The sequence below is a fragment of the Alnus glutinosa genome, chromosome 8, assembly GCF_958979055.1.
Source record: "Alnus glutinosa chromosome 8, dhAlnGlut1.1, whole genome shotgun sequence".
NCBI lineage: Eukaryota > Viridiplantae > Streptophyta > Magnoliopsida > Fagales > Betulaceae > Alnus > Alnus glutinosa.
The window spans coordinates 6420018-6437225 of record NC_084893.1 but is presented as its reverse complement, the minus strand read 5'-3'; the positions used below and the strand labels follow the sequence as shown (position 1 = coordinate 6437225).

At 36.7% G+C, this 17208-nt stretch overlaps 2 protein-coding genes across 2 annotated transcripts; one reads left to right on the top strand and one right to left on the bottom strand.

Annotated features, from left to right (window-relative positions):
• Window positions 1–1050: 1050 nt before the first annotated feature.
• On the bottom strand, window positions 1051–4506 carry LOC133876050 (protein FAR1-RELATED SEQUENCE 6-like). Its single transcript, XM_062314351.1, has 6 exons — window positions 4401–4506; window positions 2095–4268; window positions 1900–1992; window positions 1725–1793; window positions 1439–1564; window positions 1051–1356 (listed from the first exon to the last, which is right to left on the bottom strand). Exons 1-6 carry the CDS (start codon window positions 4504–4506, stop codon window positions 1051–1053), a joined length of 2874 nt encoding a protein of 957 aa, XP_062170335.1.
• Window positions 4507–7422: 2916 nt separating this feature from the next.
• Window positions 7423–13066, top strand: LOC133874772 (putative pentatricopeptide repeat-containing protein At1g64310). Its single transcript, XM_062312641.1, has 2 exons — window positions 7423–9619; window positions 12874–13066. Exon 1 carries the CDS (start codon window positions 7561–7563, stop codon window positions 9220–9222), a length of 1662 nt encoding a protein of 553 aa, XP_062168625.1. The 5' UTR covers window positions 7423–7560; the 3' UTR covers window positions 9223–9619; window positions 12874–13066.
• Window positions 13067–17208: the final 4142 nt, after the last annotated feature.

The following is a 17208-nucleotide window of genomic DNA, read 5'->3' as shown; positions in this document are numbered from 1 at the left end:
TTTAAAACATACCTAGGCCATTGACCAAGCTAGGGTGGTCTATGTAGGAACAAATCATTTATTGAGATGATAAAATGAAATGAGATAAAATGAAATGGATGCAAGTATTGGCAAGTATTCACAATATTTCTGAGTTATTTTGTGCAGTGTAGTCTATGTAGGAACAAATCATTTATTGCTTACCTGAATCTGTTTTATGGATATGTTTTGTATATTGTTTGTAACTTTACTGTTGTCCTGCTCATTACAGGTAACCTATCAGATGGTAGTTCAGTGGTTATTGACTAAGACTTATTTGTGATGAACTCTACGAGGCGATTCAATTTTTCAAAGCTCATGCCAGTCTTCCAATGTCCCAAGTCACTTGCTTGATCATGTGGTGTAATATATTGGTTTTGTAGTCGTTTGGATTATTCAATCAAGAATAAAGTGAATTTGAGTTTAGTGAATTATCTTCTAGCTGTTATATCTTGAATTGTAAATTCAAATGTGAAGTTACTTATTGTACTCGATTACAAACTACTCAAATGTACAAACTACAACTATGATAATACAATTCTTGGTTATCTCGACCAAATCGACTATTCAAATTATTTTTAACAGAATATATAGTATGTCTTCACCCAGGAGTTCATACTTCATAACCAATTTATATGGATGCACTTATTACACGAAAAATCAACACATGTTGCCAACTCGTCCATCATTTTTTAATTTGTAGATTTATCTCATATTCAAAAATCCAAATACAAAAAAAATTATATAGCTCGATGACTTTTGGTCATAAGTAAAATAAAAAAGCACCTGTATAAGTTTATCATGGTCTACTCTACTTGGTCCTTTCTCCACAAAATTTTACATAACTATTCATACATCTCCAAACTTCTAACTTGAGCTTTACATAGAAATTTTCACCCCTAATTTTGTTCATACAAAAAACTACATATAATTCTTCATATACACAATAAAGAGAATGTTAAAGAACAAAAAACTATTTGATAACCAAAACTCAAAATTTCTTTCAAGGAATCTAATCACCATCTAGAAAATTCATACATGATTTCCTAATGTGAGAGCAATGACATTCATTAGATGTTGGATACTTGAAAGCTCTGCAGAAGTAATTGTGGGCAAGGTACGTTGATGGTAGAGTATGCCATATACTTCATTATAGATGAGCCGCACATGCATTGCAATCGTCAGGTCAGTTGGGATTATGGCATTAACAACATCCGTCATCCAAGCAAATTTTTGGGCTGAGTTATTGACACAAAACGTTAATTGCCGCAATAGGTGGAGCAACACTACTTGGCTTAAAGGGAGAGGATCCATACTCAAAACCCACCGTAGATCAACCTGAAAATATCAAATTCAATAAACATAATTCTAAAATAAATGAATTTCATTAACTAACATAATATAATATACACAACTTCACCTTAGAGCATAGCCAGTTCACAAGTGATGCATCACATTGACGCATGGCTGTACTGAAAGCCTCTTCATATTTGTGTTGGCTTACCAATATGGACAACTCCTTTGTTGGATCAACCGGTAAATTCACCTAATACACATATGAGAAAGAACAGTTTTACATATGAGAAAGAACAGCCTCTTCATGGTTTGTGAGAAAATTGTACGCATAAGAAATCCTAACATAGAAACCAAATAAATAGAATGCTTGCAAAATGAATTAAAAAATAAAAAAATAAATCAAATTATACATGAGAAAGAACAGTTTCACGGTGACCACCCAAGGGTTGAGCCATTGTCGATGATGAAACCATGGAATCCTACATAAGTACGTGAAATATCAAATAACTATAAACCCATAAATCAATTTTCAATTCAAACACTTCTATCAAATAGATACAAGTACATGAAATATCAAATAATCACCTGAAAATGAATTATATGACCACGTTGATTGTGAGCTGTAGAAGGCAATGAAGTTTGACATGTTGTGTCTTGATCTTTTGTTGATTTGGAGGTCTATAATTAATAAAAGAATTATATGAAAGTGTTTCAAATGAAAAGCAAACGCAAAGGGGAAGTGCACATGTTTGTAAGTAAAAGGGAAAAAAATGTACCAACCTGTTTTTTTTTATTCTTCTTGGCCACTGTTTCTATAACGGACACCATTCGCTTTGACCGTGGCTTTCCTTTACGCTTAGCCTTAATAGGACTAAGCACCTTTTTATTACCTTCAATGACTTCATTATAGCTTGAAGATGCAATAGCAACTGAAGCGTGATGGGAAGAGTGATTGGGCACAAGCTTTAAGGCACGATATTTCTCTCTTAACTTATCAATACTATTCATCACATCCATGCAATGTTCCATGTTTCCTGATGTGAGCGATACCAATTCTTCAAAAGTCCTTCTCATCTTGTCATGTATTTTAGCATTAGGATTATCACCACAAGCATCAAAACTACTCTTAATCATAGAGTACTCTCGCTTTATATCCTTCCTCCATCTATCAAGAAAATATTTTGGTGGCAGAGAGTACACTTTCTTTGTCACTAACACAGAAATAGAATGCCTGCATAAGATGCCTTTTAATTCGAACAATGCACATGTGCACTTCACTTCAAATTCATCTTCATTCAAGTAAACAAGAAATGTTTTTTCTACCATGTGGCTTCCAACGACAACATATTCCTTCACTTCATAGGTAAAAATTACACCTTCACTTTTGAGATGATAGTTATTACAAGACATAACTTTCTCAAACTCTTCACGAACTTCTTTGAATTTTGCATTTGTGTAGACATCTTGAAATTGCTTCTCAAAATGAAAGTGGCTTATACATGGGATCATGCGATTAAAAGAATCAAAATCAGCACGGGCCTCATTCTCGACCATTCTCCTCAATGCACCATCAAATTGATCAACAAATTCTTTCAAAGTGGTCTGTGCATGCACGTAATTATCAAAAAATGCATTCATACTTTCACTTCGCTGTGTGGTATTCATTCCCGCCCAAAATGTATCTTTCAAGTATGCCGGCACCCAAAAAGTCTTCTCACTATATAATCCATGTAGCCACGCATTATCTTGAAGATGATAACTCTCAAGTAAAATTTTCCAATTTTCCTCAAATTCTTCACATGTTTGACAATCATATATACAAGTATTTAGGGCTCTCCTAATGCCATCAAAATTAGCATGTGCTCCAAATTTTTCAGGGAGTTTTCTCATAATGTGCCATAGACAATATCTATGTCGAGCTTCAGGAAAAACTCTTGCGATTGCATTTTTCATAGCCCTGTCCTGATCTGTCATAATTGCTTTTGGGGCTCGACCCTTCATGCACCTCAACCAAGAATTAAACAACCACACAAATGTGTCTGTATCCTCGTTTGATATTAGTCCTGCCCCCAAAATTATAGACTGACCATGATGATTCACTCCTACAAAAGGAGCAAAGGGCATGTCATATCTATTGGTCAAATACGTCGTATCAAACGTGATAACATCATTGAAGTATTCATACGCTGCCCTACTTCTTGCATCAACCCAAAAAACATTTCGCAACCTACAATCATCATCCATGTCCATCACATAATAGAAGCCACTATTTTGATTTTGCATTCTACAAAAATACTCACAAAGTGCCTGAGCACCTCCTTTACCAAGCCGAAGCTCTCTTGCCTTGTTGATATAATTTCGGCAATCTCTCTCTTCAAATGAAACATTCTCAAACCCCCCCATTTCAACAACCAATGAATTAAAATTCTTACTGGTCCGTATTCCTGATCTATCATTTAGCTCAAGCCTTCTTTTGGCAACATCATTTATAATCTTATTGCTTCTAAAAAATCTTGCTTTGCCCGGGCTTAATTGATGATTATGCTCAAGCACAACTTTACTCAAAAACCACGTTCCATCCACACATGCCGATGCACAAATCCTAGCATGACACCCTGTTCTAATAGTTGTTGGAGTTGGCTTTGCAACATTACTTGTGTTAGTTCGGTCTCGGCCTTCACGACTACATGTAAGGACTTTATATCTTGGTTGACCATTTTTTTTGTTTTTTGTGGTTCTTGTCAGCACACCAAAACCAGATTGCTTAGCAAACTTCCTATAATATGAGATGACTTCATCTAATGAAGTAAATATCATTGACGTCTTAGGTTCTTCAACTTTTTCATCTCCGTCAATCATCTCCAATAATACAACATTGTCTTCATTATCATTCAACTCTTCCTCCGAACTAAATGTCAATAATTCATTCGGTTCTTCAATTGTTTCACCCACATCTATCCGAAAAATGATACAAAGTTTAAAAACAAGAAAAGAAAAAGAAAAACACCAAAAACAAAACAAAACAAAAAAGCCATCTTGGTGGGTCAAAGTGAAATTATAACACAAACAAAAGTGAAAAGCCTAACCATTTTGAGGATCATCTTGGTGGGTTAAAGCATCATTATTTGGAATATGTGTATATGGAGATTCAACTTCGCCCTCTTTATCCAAGCGTGAACTTGAAGAATCCATTTATACCACTTTGGTGATTTTAGAGGAGCTACATAAAAGAGATAGGTATAAAAGGAATTGTTAGGATATTAAATTTCATAGGCAACAAAATCATATTCAGAAAAATAACATAGAAAAGAGGTGCATGACTAAAGCATTGATCAACTGCTTAGACCTTACAACATTTGTTGCCACATATTTTAGGTTTGATTATTCTATTATCAATTTTTTTTCTACTTGATAATTGTTTGTGGCTGCATTGAATCCTTGGTAAATGACCTTAAAGTTTGAAAATATTATTGAGTTTGGCTTTCCTATCAACTTCCATTGATACCATAATAGATAATGTCAAGAACATGTGGAAAGTCATTTAAAAGTCATTAACATTTTCTTTTGCAAACTTAAAGCAAGTTAGACTAACGTTTTGCAAAATTAAATAGCCTTTGTGCAGAAATTGAAAACTGTATGAAAATGCAAGGACCAAATTTGACTTTTCCTCTTCGTTAAAGTTAAAAGTTTTCATTTGTAAATAGAAATGTAGAATAAATAAGGGGATTGGAGCTGCTATTTGTTGAATTTGGGTGTTAAATCATAAGTTATACCAAAAGCTTAAGGTCTTAAACCTTGAGGCTCATTGGACCGAGAGAATATGCCAAATCTACCTATTCTCCTTTTTTAATTTTTTCATTTTGGTGTATATATAGAAATTCCTTTTCTCTTTTTATCAGCAAACTTTCTTTTGGGTCTTTGATTATCAGCTAGTTAAGCCCAAGCGTTGGTTTTGCACCAAGTTTTCTGACCTGGTCCAATTCGATTCAAATTGAACACAAGACCTTTCTTTCAGTCCTCTACGAAATGTCCCTGGCCATTTACAGGTTTACTTTACTACTATTTTTTTCTTCTATAATTTTTTCTTTTTTTCTTCTTAAGAGTGGTAGGGGGGCCATGGCTGAGTTTCTTTTTTTTTTTTTTTTTTTTTCCAGCATCACACAATATCAGGAACTCACTTTCCCTCCCACAAGCTTGCTTTGCTTTCTCTCTCACACAACATCGCATACAGAGACAGAAAGAGAGAGAAAGCTTTTGGCACCTGGTTGGAGGAAGAAGGCCCCGGAAAGTCAGATGCCGCCGGAGACAGAGACGGCTGCCAAAGCCGCCTGAGAACGAACACGCCGACGGGAGAAAGACAGAGAGCACCGTGAGACGCCGAAAAGAGAGAGAGGGGTTCGCCGGCCGTTTGGGTTTCGCCGGCCGTTTGTTCCACACAGAGAGAGAGAGAGAGAGAGAGAGAGAGAGAGAGAGAGAGAGAGAGAGAGAGAGAGAGAGAGAGAGAGAGAGAGAGAGAGAGAGCACTGTGAAAGGGGGGGAAATTGGGGGGAAATGACCAATTTTCCCCCCCCTCCAGCTTATCTCGTTCAGCCTTTTTTTTTTTAAAAAAAAAAAAAAAAGAAAAGAAAAAGAAAAACTTGCCACGTCAGCAGAGTTGGGGGAAAGTTGTGGGCAATGTCTTCTGAAGGAAGAGAGCGTTTTATGCGCACATAGGTCCAAGCCTTGATGGGAAGAAGGAGAGTCATGCATACACGTGGCTTTGAGATTAAACCAAGAGACAAGACACTTGACATTCTAGATAGTGCATTCCAGCTAGTGCACAACTGGATTCTATGTCATTTAAATTCCTTCAAAGACGGCGTCTTCCTGAACCAATTCCAGAATATTTTGAGGAGAGGCAACGTGGGTTGGATGCTGGCTAATGTAGTGGGTCAGTACATGTATAGTCTATCATGGGCTGTAGTAGTGGAATGTATATTGGACTAAGTGGTGGGTTAATCTGTTATCTTAGTATTAATGTGTTTAGTAGTTATTTTATTTCAGTTGTATTTAAACCAGATTAAGTATTGAGTAGATCATCAAATTACTAAGAATCTTGAAGTATGAGAATTGACCCCTTGAAGTGTCAAAACAATACTTTCAATCACAAAATACAATCTCTAAGAAGTAGCTAGGCTCATAATTAACATTCTTTTGAAAGAGGTTAAGAGCGGACGAAAGTTGCGAAGCAAAAGCTAGGAAAAGAAGATGTGATGTCTCATCTGCTGCCGTGACTAGCTTGCCTCAACCTGTCCCGCCACCTGGTGCCACCAAGCACGCACACGCATATCAAATCGTTGCAAATACTTTTCTTTTATGGTTCTTGGGCTTTGGTTGTGGTGAGTTGGACTGTTTGCTATCTTGAGGTTGATGTTGGTTAAAAAAACGACGACGTTTGAGTTCAACAAAATTTGGTTAAATTTGAGCCGTTTGTTACTTGCTGTTAAAAATTTGACATAACCCTTTTAAATAAACTTAATAAATTATAAAAATTCTTAAAATTATAAAATCTAAAATAAAATAAAATAAAATTATAAACAAAAATAAAAACTCCCTTTTTATTTTCTAAAAAAAATCTTTTTTTTTTATATAATTTTTCAGTTTTTTTTTTGTTTTTTCTTTTATTTTGTTTTCTTTTTTCAAAATTTATATAAGGACATTTTTGTTTTATTAAAAAACTTTTAGAATTATTTTTATCTTTGTGTTGGTCTCAGAGACATTGACATTTTTTTATACTCTCTAATTTTTTAACACAACTTTTTTTTTTTTTTTAAAGAATATTAACAATTGAATGATAGTTTATGTGTACTTTCTCAATTTTTTAACCATCCTCCCATAGAAAAATGTAAATTTTTTTAGCTAAAATAAATATCAATTTTTTTTTTAATTTATTTATTGATGAATTAAAGAATTTATAAAACCAAACACATCAGGTCAGTAAAGACCAAATTTTTACTGACCTGAACGTGAAAGCTTGCTAAAATCTTGTCACGGCAATCGCCGCTGCCTCTTCTCTCATTCAGACGTACTCGGCAACCATCTTCCACGGCTTCCCCTCCAATCAACTGCCTTCCATCTTTAAACGTGGGAGTGAATCCATGGGGATCGATCGTAAATACATTCCTCTATTTTTGCATGTGTAAACTATTTCTTCTCCCCCAATTCCACTAATCACAGCCTATATAGCAAAATAATGATCCAATTCCAATGTTCTTTCACCACCATTTTCTTCACTTAGAACTCTCCAAGATTTACCAATCCCTGTCAAGAACCAAACAGCTGCATGCTTTTATCATAAAGACCCACCTCCTTGACCCATTTTATGCAACCAGAATAGTAAGATTTTATGCTAACAATAACGACATTTGCGCTGCGCGCAACCTGTTCGACAAAACGCCCCACCGGAGTGTGTTTCTTTGGAATTCAATAATTCGAGCATATGCGCAAGTCCACAACTTTGGTGAAGCATTATCTCTCTTTAACATGATGCTTAAAACTGAAAGTAAACCTGATAGTTTTTCTTTTGCTTGTATTATACGGGCGTGTTCTGAGGACTTCAATTTAGATGCGCTGAGACTTGTTCATGGAGGAGTAATACTTTCTGGGTTGGGATTGGATCCCATTTGTAGTAGTGCATTTGTGACGGCTTATTCGAAACTGGGTCTGGTTGATGAAGCCAGTAGGGTATTTGATGGGATAGTTGAGCCGGATTTGGTGATGTGGAATTCGATGATTTCTGGTTATGGATATTGTGGATTTTGGGATAAAGGGCTAGTGCTGTTCAGTAAAATGAGAAGTAAGGGGAGGCGGCCGGATGGATATACAGTAGTCGGGTTGCTCTCAGGTTTAGCATATTCCAGCTTGCTGAGTATTGGCCAAGGAATACATGGATTTTGTCTAAAAACTGCCTTCCATTCTAATGCTCATGTAGGCAGTGTACTTGTGAGCATGTACTCGAGATGTAAGTGCATGGATTCTGCATATAGAGTTTTTTGTAATTTGTTCCAACCTGATTTAGTTACATGGTCTGCTTTAATAACTGGATATTCGCAATCTGGAGATTATGAGAAGGCTCTGTGTTTCTTCAAGAAACTGAACATAGAAAGTAAGAAGGCGGATACCATTTTGATTGCCAGTGTACTGGCAGCTACTACTCAATTAGCAAATGTAGGGCCTGGTTGTGAGATACACGGTTATGTACTTAGACATGGATTTGAATCGGATCTAATGGTCTCCTCTTCCCTCATAGACATGTATTTCAAGTGTGGTTTTGTGGGCTTGGGAATTCGTGTCTTTGAGACTACGCCAAAAAGGAATGTAGTTTCTTACAATTCAGTAATTTCAGGTCTTGGTTTGCATGGACTTGCCTCTCAGGCATTCAAAGTGTTTGAAGAGATACTGGAGAAAGGGTTAGTACCTGACGAATCGACTTTCTCTGCTCTCCTTTGTGCTTGCTGCCACGCTGGCCTTGTCCAAGATGGCCAGGAAATTTTCAGAAAAATGAAAGATGAATTTCAAACTCAAGCTAGAACTGAGCATTATGTTTACATGGTAAAACTCTTCGGGATGGCTGGTAAGTTGGAAGAGGCTTACAATCTTATTCTGTCTTTGCCAGAACCAGTGGATTGTGGCATCTGGGGAGCCCTTTTATCATGCTGTGATGCATGTGGAAATTCCAATCTGGCAGAAATTGTAGCTCAGCGGCTTTTTGAAGATAATCCTGAGAAAAATTCTTATAGAATCATGCTTTCTAACATATATGCATCTGATGGGAGGTGGGATGGTGTGCAGAAGCTGAGGAATGATATGACAGGAGGAGAACTGAGGAAAATTCCTGGGGTTAGCTGGATTGCAGGCAGTAGTAATTAACTATTGAAAAGATATCTACATTCTTGATCATATCTTCTTCATTGCATCTTGTGACAACATTTATGGATAAACAAGATGGAAACTCTGGGAGCACAGGGAAAAAGTCGCATTAAGCCCCAAGAAAACAGAAACGAGAACCATCAGAGAAAAAAGAAACAGAGAGAGCCAAAGACGAAAATGGCAGGAACTAAAGAGCCCCAAAACTATGACGAAACCCTAAACCCCATGGAAACCACTGGAAGATACAGTTCGTTTGCTTCTTTGGCTTCTGCTCTCTCCCTTCTACCGCTTTCAGCCTCGTTCCTCTTCCCAGGTCCAAGAAGGTTTGCTCGGGAGGCACATGGCTCTCTTCATCTTCGACAGCTTTGCTTGGTCTTATCACTGGTCCCAAAGCCCAGTATGTGTTTCTGATTGCCTCCTTTCAAGGAAATGGGTTTGTGTTGTTTAAGCTTTGGGTGTGTCCTGTATACTGCATTTCACTGATATGATTTCATGTGCATGGGATTTTCAGCTTGTTAAATCGTTAGTCGTGGTTCAATAGGGAAAAGGCTTTTCCTGTTTTAGTTGTAGATTGCAGAGGTTTGTGGAATTTGTGAGGCATGAGTGTGTGGATTTGTTAAAAAAATTGAGGCTCGTCTTGCTTTTGAGTGCAATAGCAACCTTTATTTGCAATAGCAACCTTTGGAGGCTCCCTTGGAAATGCTGTATGATATATATTATTTCTTGATTCTGCTATGGTTCTTACTTGAAAGAATTTGGCAAATCCCATCTGGGTTTCATTTTAGGCTTTTTTCCCGTTCCTCTGGAAGGACATGGATATTTTCGGTCCATTCTTAGCTTCCCATGTCCAGAAGTGTGAATGCATGAAAACTACTAAAATTATTTAGGGGGGACTGCGGACATCCTTTTTGCTGAAATTTTGTTTTTCTCAAAGAAAAAAGCATTAAGCCTGACAGGTCCACTCACATATTTTCATAAATATACAGTTTGATGTGCTTAAATTTTATCCTTATGGCAACCTGGATTTAAGGACCGGTCCCGCCATAGTTTTGACAGTGAAAGCATTCTATCTTTTTGATATGATGGGTAGGGTTTGGCTTGAGGTATATCTGTAACATTCTAGCGTAGTAAAATTTGCTTTACAGTTCTCATAATTGATTTATTACTTACTGGATTTCTTCTCTCTTGTTATTTTAGGGAATTTGCTTTTGAAAAACAACACAATACCTTTGATTTGTTTTAATTTTGAGGTCAACTATGTTTTTTATAAAGTTATTTTTATTTAATGGACCACATGCTTAAATCCATGAGTACAGAACAAAAAAATCATTATTTTCTTACCATAATATCATTGATCATTTGATCTTACTGAAATCTTCGAGTACAGAAGGCAAAGATCATTATTTTCTCAGTTTCTAGAAGTTTTATATGCATGACTGTTTGAATTTTTGGGGAAAGGCATGGTGATCTGTGCTTGACATTCCCAGAATTTGTCGAGGACTTCGATTAAGATTACTGGAATGCAGATTCATTACATCGGTGTTCCTCTTAAGAGTTTTGTTTCCATTTAGTTTTTGCAAATTTAGATCCTTGTTTTTAGATCTTCTGTAAGTTATATCCATGGGAAAATATTTTCTTGGGGAAAATACACTTTGGCCCCCCAAACTAGTACCACTTCTTCATTTACACCACCAAACTTCAAAAACTAGCATATGGATACATCAAACTACAAACGTATCCATCAATTGTAAAAAAGGCCACTCCTTCAGGGTTGGAGTTTCAAATGGGATGGAAAATTGGTCACATACTTTTCTTTCTTCCTAAAATACACCTTTGTTTTCTATATCCTGCATCCACATTTATTGTCAAGTTGCAATTGATAATCCTCTATTCTCTCCTTTTTTTTCTTAAGGTGATTGGTGATATCAACTAATTAACCTTTGCACTTGTGCATATAGTTGCCAATTCAAGTGGAGTGGAAAAAATGTATTCTTTTGGCTTCAATCATGTGTTTTTTTACAGTCATTATTCCTAATTAATTTGTACCCTGATAGATTTTCCAAAATGGTTTTTGTGTTCTATGGCTTTTGTTACTCATTGTCTCTCTGGGTTGTTGACTTATCTATTTTCTCATTTCTCATAATCTAGATTAACTGAGTGCATTTGAAGCCCAAATATTATCATATGTAAATACTTATACGGCTATGTTAGTGGGACAACAACATGGGAAGCCATTTCCGTGGAAAAGTATTTGGAAAGTTAAGGTTCTACCGAGAGTGGCTTTCTTTGTATGGACGGCGACTTTAGGGAAAATCCTAACTTTTGACAATTTACGTGAGAGAAACATTATTGTAATGGAGTGGTGCTATATGTGTAAGACTTCTGAAGAATCCATTGATCATTTGTTTCGCTATTGTATGGTTGCTACAGAGTTGTGGAGTATGATCCTGCAATTGTTTGGGGTGGTGTGGGTAATGCCGTGATCGGTGAAAGATATGTTGGGGAGTTGGAGGGGGCAAAATGGCAACCGGACGTTGATACCAATTTGGTGAATGACTCCATTGTGTTTGATTGGGTGTATATGGAAGGAACGGAATGCACACTGGTTTGAAGATTGTGAGACTGGTTTAATGAACTTGAAGAAGTTAGCGTTGCAAACGTTGTTTTTGTGGAGAGAGAAACTACAGTTTATGTCTGAGTGTTCTTATTCTGAATTTCTAGATAGGTGTTCTCTTTTTTCTTTAAATTAGGGGTCTTATGTATATACTTCATGAATACTGGGTTGCGCCCCTCTGCGCTTTTTTAATATACATTACTTATCAAAAAAAATGTTAGTGGGACAACAACGATATTATAAATTATACTTTATGGTTGGAGTGTGAAAATAAAAATGAAAGTCCTCTCTCTCTAGACTTTTCCTGTCAACAGATAAGAAAACGGATACTAACTCATAATAACAATGTCTTAAACCTTGATTAGCCAGCTGTAAGCATACTGTTTTGTGCCTTACAATAAGCATTGCAAGATGCACATTGCACAATCATTCATAATTTCTCTAAAGGTGCGACTAGCTTTACTAAAAAATTACCCCATGTCACGTAGACAATATCAATGTAACAGATGTAACCATGTTGGACATGAATCAACATCTGTTCAGGTGATGCCTGTTCTTAGACATGTAGAGGAGTCCAACAGAGAAAGAGAAAATGCATTCCAACTTCACCAGAAGCTTCCCTGGACACCTTTTTTGATGTGATCCTCTCTTTTGTCATTAGTTTAAGATGACTGAAATAACTATACAAAACAAGATAAATTACATACATAAGACCTTTAAGGAAGACAGGAAAAGCGGGAGCTTTGATATATGTGAGAAATAGTGGGCTTCCATACAGTGATCTCAGTTCGGAAATCTCATCTCCATCTGAGTTAGAGAGCTTCAAAGACATGAGAAATTATGGGGTTCCACAGTGTGATTTAGGATCAGAAATTTCATCTCCATCTAAGTTCATCTTTTATGATGGAAGCAATAATAGATGACAAAATGAAATGTTTCATTATATACAGTGGCTTACATATATTTGGAGAATTCCGAGTTGCAACAAACCACAGATTAGAAGAGCGTAACTGATGGTTAAAGTATGATCAGTACAGGAATGGTGAAGAATTGAGCTGTGAGAATCCTGTTGGAATTTATGGTGCTCAATTGCCTCTCCCTTGAACTATGAAGGCATGCAATACACATATCCTGAGGTAACAATACATGCTGGTGACTCAGAAGCCACTTCTTCAGCTTTGCCTCCCAGCTTGACTGCATTCGTTTCCGGCTGTTGCAACAAAGCTGCAGAAGGTACCCTGTTTGTTAAGTATGAAAATATAGAACATGCATGGTTCACCATTTAAAAACCTATTTTGTCTCATTTAGAGTATGTAGGAATGCTGCAGAAGCACCAAAGTTAGCTGAGGAAGTTGATCTCAAGTCCCAAATGGTGGATACTTTCTGAACACTGATGGATTTGCTCAGCACCACACTGCCATTTACTAACTTTATCTGGAAACTCTTTCTAACTTGTACACTTTGTATCAAGGGAAATTGAAGCACAGTAGTCACACTTCATTATGTGACTTTTACACTTGGAACACCATAGTTTTTTTTTAGCAAAAATTTCCCTTTTCCATTTAACTTTTGCATTTTTGTTTGGTTTTCATTGCAGAGATTCCCGATGTAATCTTCTTTATGTGGTGAGTGGATCAATGTTCATTTCTCTTTACTTGTTAATGTTTCTGGTTATCCTTTTAGGTTTATTCCTTACATCCTTAGTGGTTAAGGGATGTATTTGAAGGCCTAGATCTACTCATCAGAGCCCCATCAGAGAAAGATAACAATTCAATACCTCATGAACTTCTCTTTCGTAACTGCCCTCAACTTGGTATCCATGCTTTCCGAGTTGTTTTTATAGTCTGTTGTTGCCATATGTTCATGATAGACTCGATATTTCAAAGCCCGTAATGAGACAGATAATGTACCCCTGGATATGGCCGGAAAGGGTTTTTCTAGTGGACTTAAAAAGGTCGATAGCTTTACTGATATTGAACATTGTGTGTACCTTTCCTTGTTCTACCAGATATGCCAAGTAGAATAGAGAGCTTGGTGGATGAATTGAGAGGAGAAATGACACAATAAGTTGTTAGTGGTAGCCAAAGTTCCAACTTCTTTAACTCAGCGGCTTTTAGGTGACTTTTGATGTAAATACCTACAAACAGTTTCACTTTGAAGCCATTTCCTTGTTTTCGTTCTTTTAATCTTTGTACTCGAGTTACTCTCACATAAATCACATATGCCGACTGCATTGGGTGCTGCTATCTTGCTGATACTACATTTTGTGTTGGATGATAAATTGATAATGCTGTGCTTGGATGATCAATTCATTACATTGCATTTGGCATGCCTTTTGCTGTATTAACCAGGCTTTGGTTTGAAATGGGGCAGTTCTTGGGCCTAACTAACCAGGCTTTGGTTTGAGCCCATTTTTAACCATAACTGAATTACTCCTTAAAAAATTCACATATACTCTAGGTTTTTTTTTTTTGAAAAAAAAAAAAAATCAAAAACAAAAGGAGAGGATCGGATTTTATAATCTCACCCGTGATACTGGACTGAGTCGAATTGCAGGTTGCTTTTTTCCTTCTTAAATGGTATCCTGAAAAGGCCTAGGCTGTGGCGAATATAGGCCTGATTTATGAGGTTCCTCTTTGAATAAGAATCAGAATCTTGTGAGTGAGGAAGAAGAATTGCACCTCGTCAGCCTAGAAAGCAACGTCCTTTGGCAGATTTTTGTAGCTCTAGGGTGTTGTGTGATCTTGCCAAATTAAGTAAACCATGTACACCCGTGTTTGTTTGTGCAAGCAATGTTATCCTAGTCCCCTCAAAATTGTAACTTACCCCAACTACGAATCCTCTGCCTTTCCATATCCAACCCCTCCTTGATGTTGATCCCTTCTTGTTTCTTCCTCAAAGAGGGTAGAGATAATAACAGGAAAATAGTAAGAGGGGCTTCCCTACTCGAGGACAGGAGTCTCTATCTGATCAAAGGAGCTCCAACCCGCACAGAGGGTTCCGTGAGTTGGCCCCCTACTCGGCAAGAGAGCCTCTCTCACATACTCTGCCCAAAGAGAAGGGGATAGAGATAAGAAAAAGATATCCCCAATTACAAGAGGGGATAGGGGTAGAACATGAATCTCTATCCTTTAGACAAAGTTATGTACAAACATATATAGATTAATAAATGGTCTCAAACTGCAATTTTCTTTTTTCTTTTTTTTTTTCAAAGCAATAGGGGGGGGGGGGGGGGGGGGGGGGGTGCAACTACCATGGCTACTCTATTTGGACATAACCATAGTAGCACATGCCCGTTGGGAACCAATGACAGGTCACAAGAAGGGCCTAGATGATGGGAAATCGCCAGCATTTCCTCAAGTGCCGGTTAATTCATAGCATGACCCAGTTTCACCGAAGACACTAGCGACACCCAAGCCGGTGGTATGAAAATAATCTCAAGCACTTCCCATTTTAGGATTCGAACCTAAGACCATGCACAAAATCATTAGGAGTTAACCCAAATGCCACCGGATCGACCACCACCCTAAATGTTAGGATGCAGATTAATCTTTAGCAAAGAAAAACATACCCTCAACTCCAGCTCAGTTTATCATATTTGAGATGAATTAATCAGGAAAAAGTAAGCACATTCTAATTAGATCCAAGTAGTTCATGTCAACCAAATCTAACCGCCCTCAAACCCAAATCAAAAAATAAAAAATAAAAGTACAAAAAAACAAAATAAAAGAGGAAATTAAGAAAGAAAGAGAGAAACATAACCCCAAAAAAAAAAAAAAAAAAAAACACTGGAAATGTCAAAATGATATGATCATGTGAGTTGTTGGACGTTGATGTGTGTGTCTATGTCCTTGTCTCACTTTCTGTTTTCTTTTTCTGGTGCGTAATATATATTGTACAGCATGCATGTACAAGATACAGGCATCATATGTAACATCTAAACCTGATTTAATATATATATATATATATATATATCCAACTAATGATAACAAATCAAGTATGAACCACCTTCCAATCATTAGGGCCATTTGATTTTAATTTAATTAGTCTTAAACTTGTCTTAGCTATTTGCCCAGTGACCCCATGAACCATATGGGGGATTCACTTAATTGGATTTATCGTAAACCAAAAAGAGGCTGAAGAAAAGGAAAAAAGAAAAAGTAGCCATTAAAAAACTTCATCGGCTGTATCATATGCATGTTGTTGACTGAAGACCAGATCGAGAACCCGGGCCGTCGAGCCGGAAAGGGTGGTGTGTTGCTTTCCTTGTAATTAACCCTAATATACAACTAAACAGTGATGCCATGATTAGCGGGTGGAGATAGTTCTAATATGATAGCACCAATTGTCTGCTTTTAATTTATTTATTTTTAATACAATTTTTGCATGCTATATTCATTGTCTACCTCACATAGAAAATATTTTGGCTATTACGTACTACAACTAGTTATAATACTGTAAGTCTTTTTCAAATTGATGCAATAATTCACATTTAAGTGACTCATCGTCGAAAGCGTCATACATGTGGACTGTGATATCTCAGTTTGTACACATAATAAGTATCATATAGGCTATCAAGAGGAAGTCCACATTTTAGTGGTGAATTCGTAGTAAAAATTGTAATACTTCTAACCGCACTTATCTCACGTAGCTGCTCATTCAACTGTCTTGCATGCGTATGTAATTCACTACTTTTTCTTCTCTTTATTTTTTATACCTTTTACTCTAAAAAGTACCTACTACTTCTATTTTTGCTCTTAAGATGCCTTTTACACTCCTATATTATTATGAAAAATAAAATGCTACATGTACTTTCAAGTACTTACTTCTTTGTATATATTCCTTAACATGGCAGTAAAAATATTATTGATGCACTACAAAAAACTTTGTGTTTAACCACATGCAGTTAGCCACGTGTATTGGGTCATACACGTGGCTAACTGTTAGCCACGTGCAGTTGGCCACATGGGTTACGCGTGGTGAATCTGATTGTAGCTAAATGTACATTTAGCAACGTGTAATTTTATATATGTGACTATTTAGCCACTTGACATTTAGCCACGTGTTATTTTCAAGTGGCTAAATGTATTTTTTTTTTTTTTTAAAAAAAATGATATATTTTTAGCCACTTATTCCTTACACACGTCGCCAATGTTTGTAATTTTTTTTAAAAAAAAAATTACAAGAAAAGAACAGATCGATATCTGCTCTTTTCTTCTTCAGATTTTTTTTTTTTTTTTTTTCTTTCCGGCTAGATCCAGCGACATCTGGAGAAAGGGCCGGCCAGATCCGGCGATCCGGCGAGATCTGGAGAAAGGGCCGGCCAGATCCGGAGATCCGGCGAGATCTGGAGAAAGGGCTGACGAGATCCG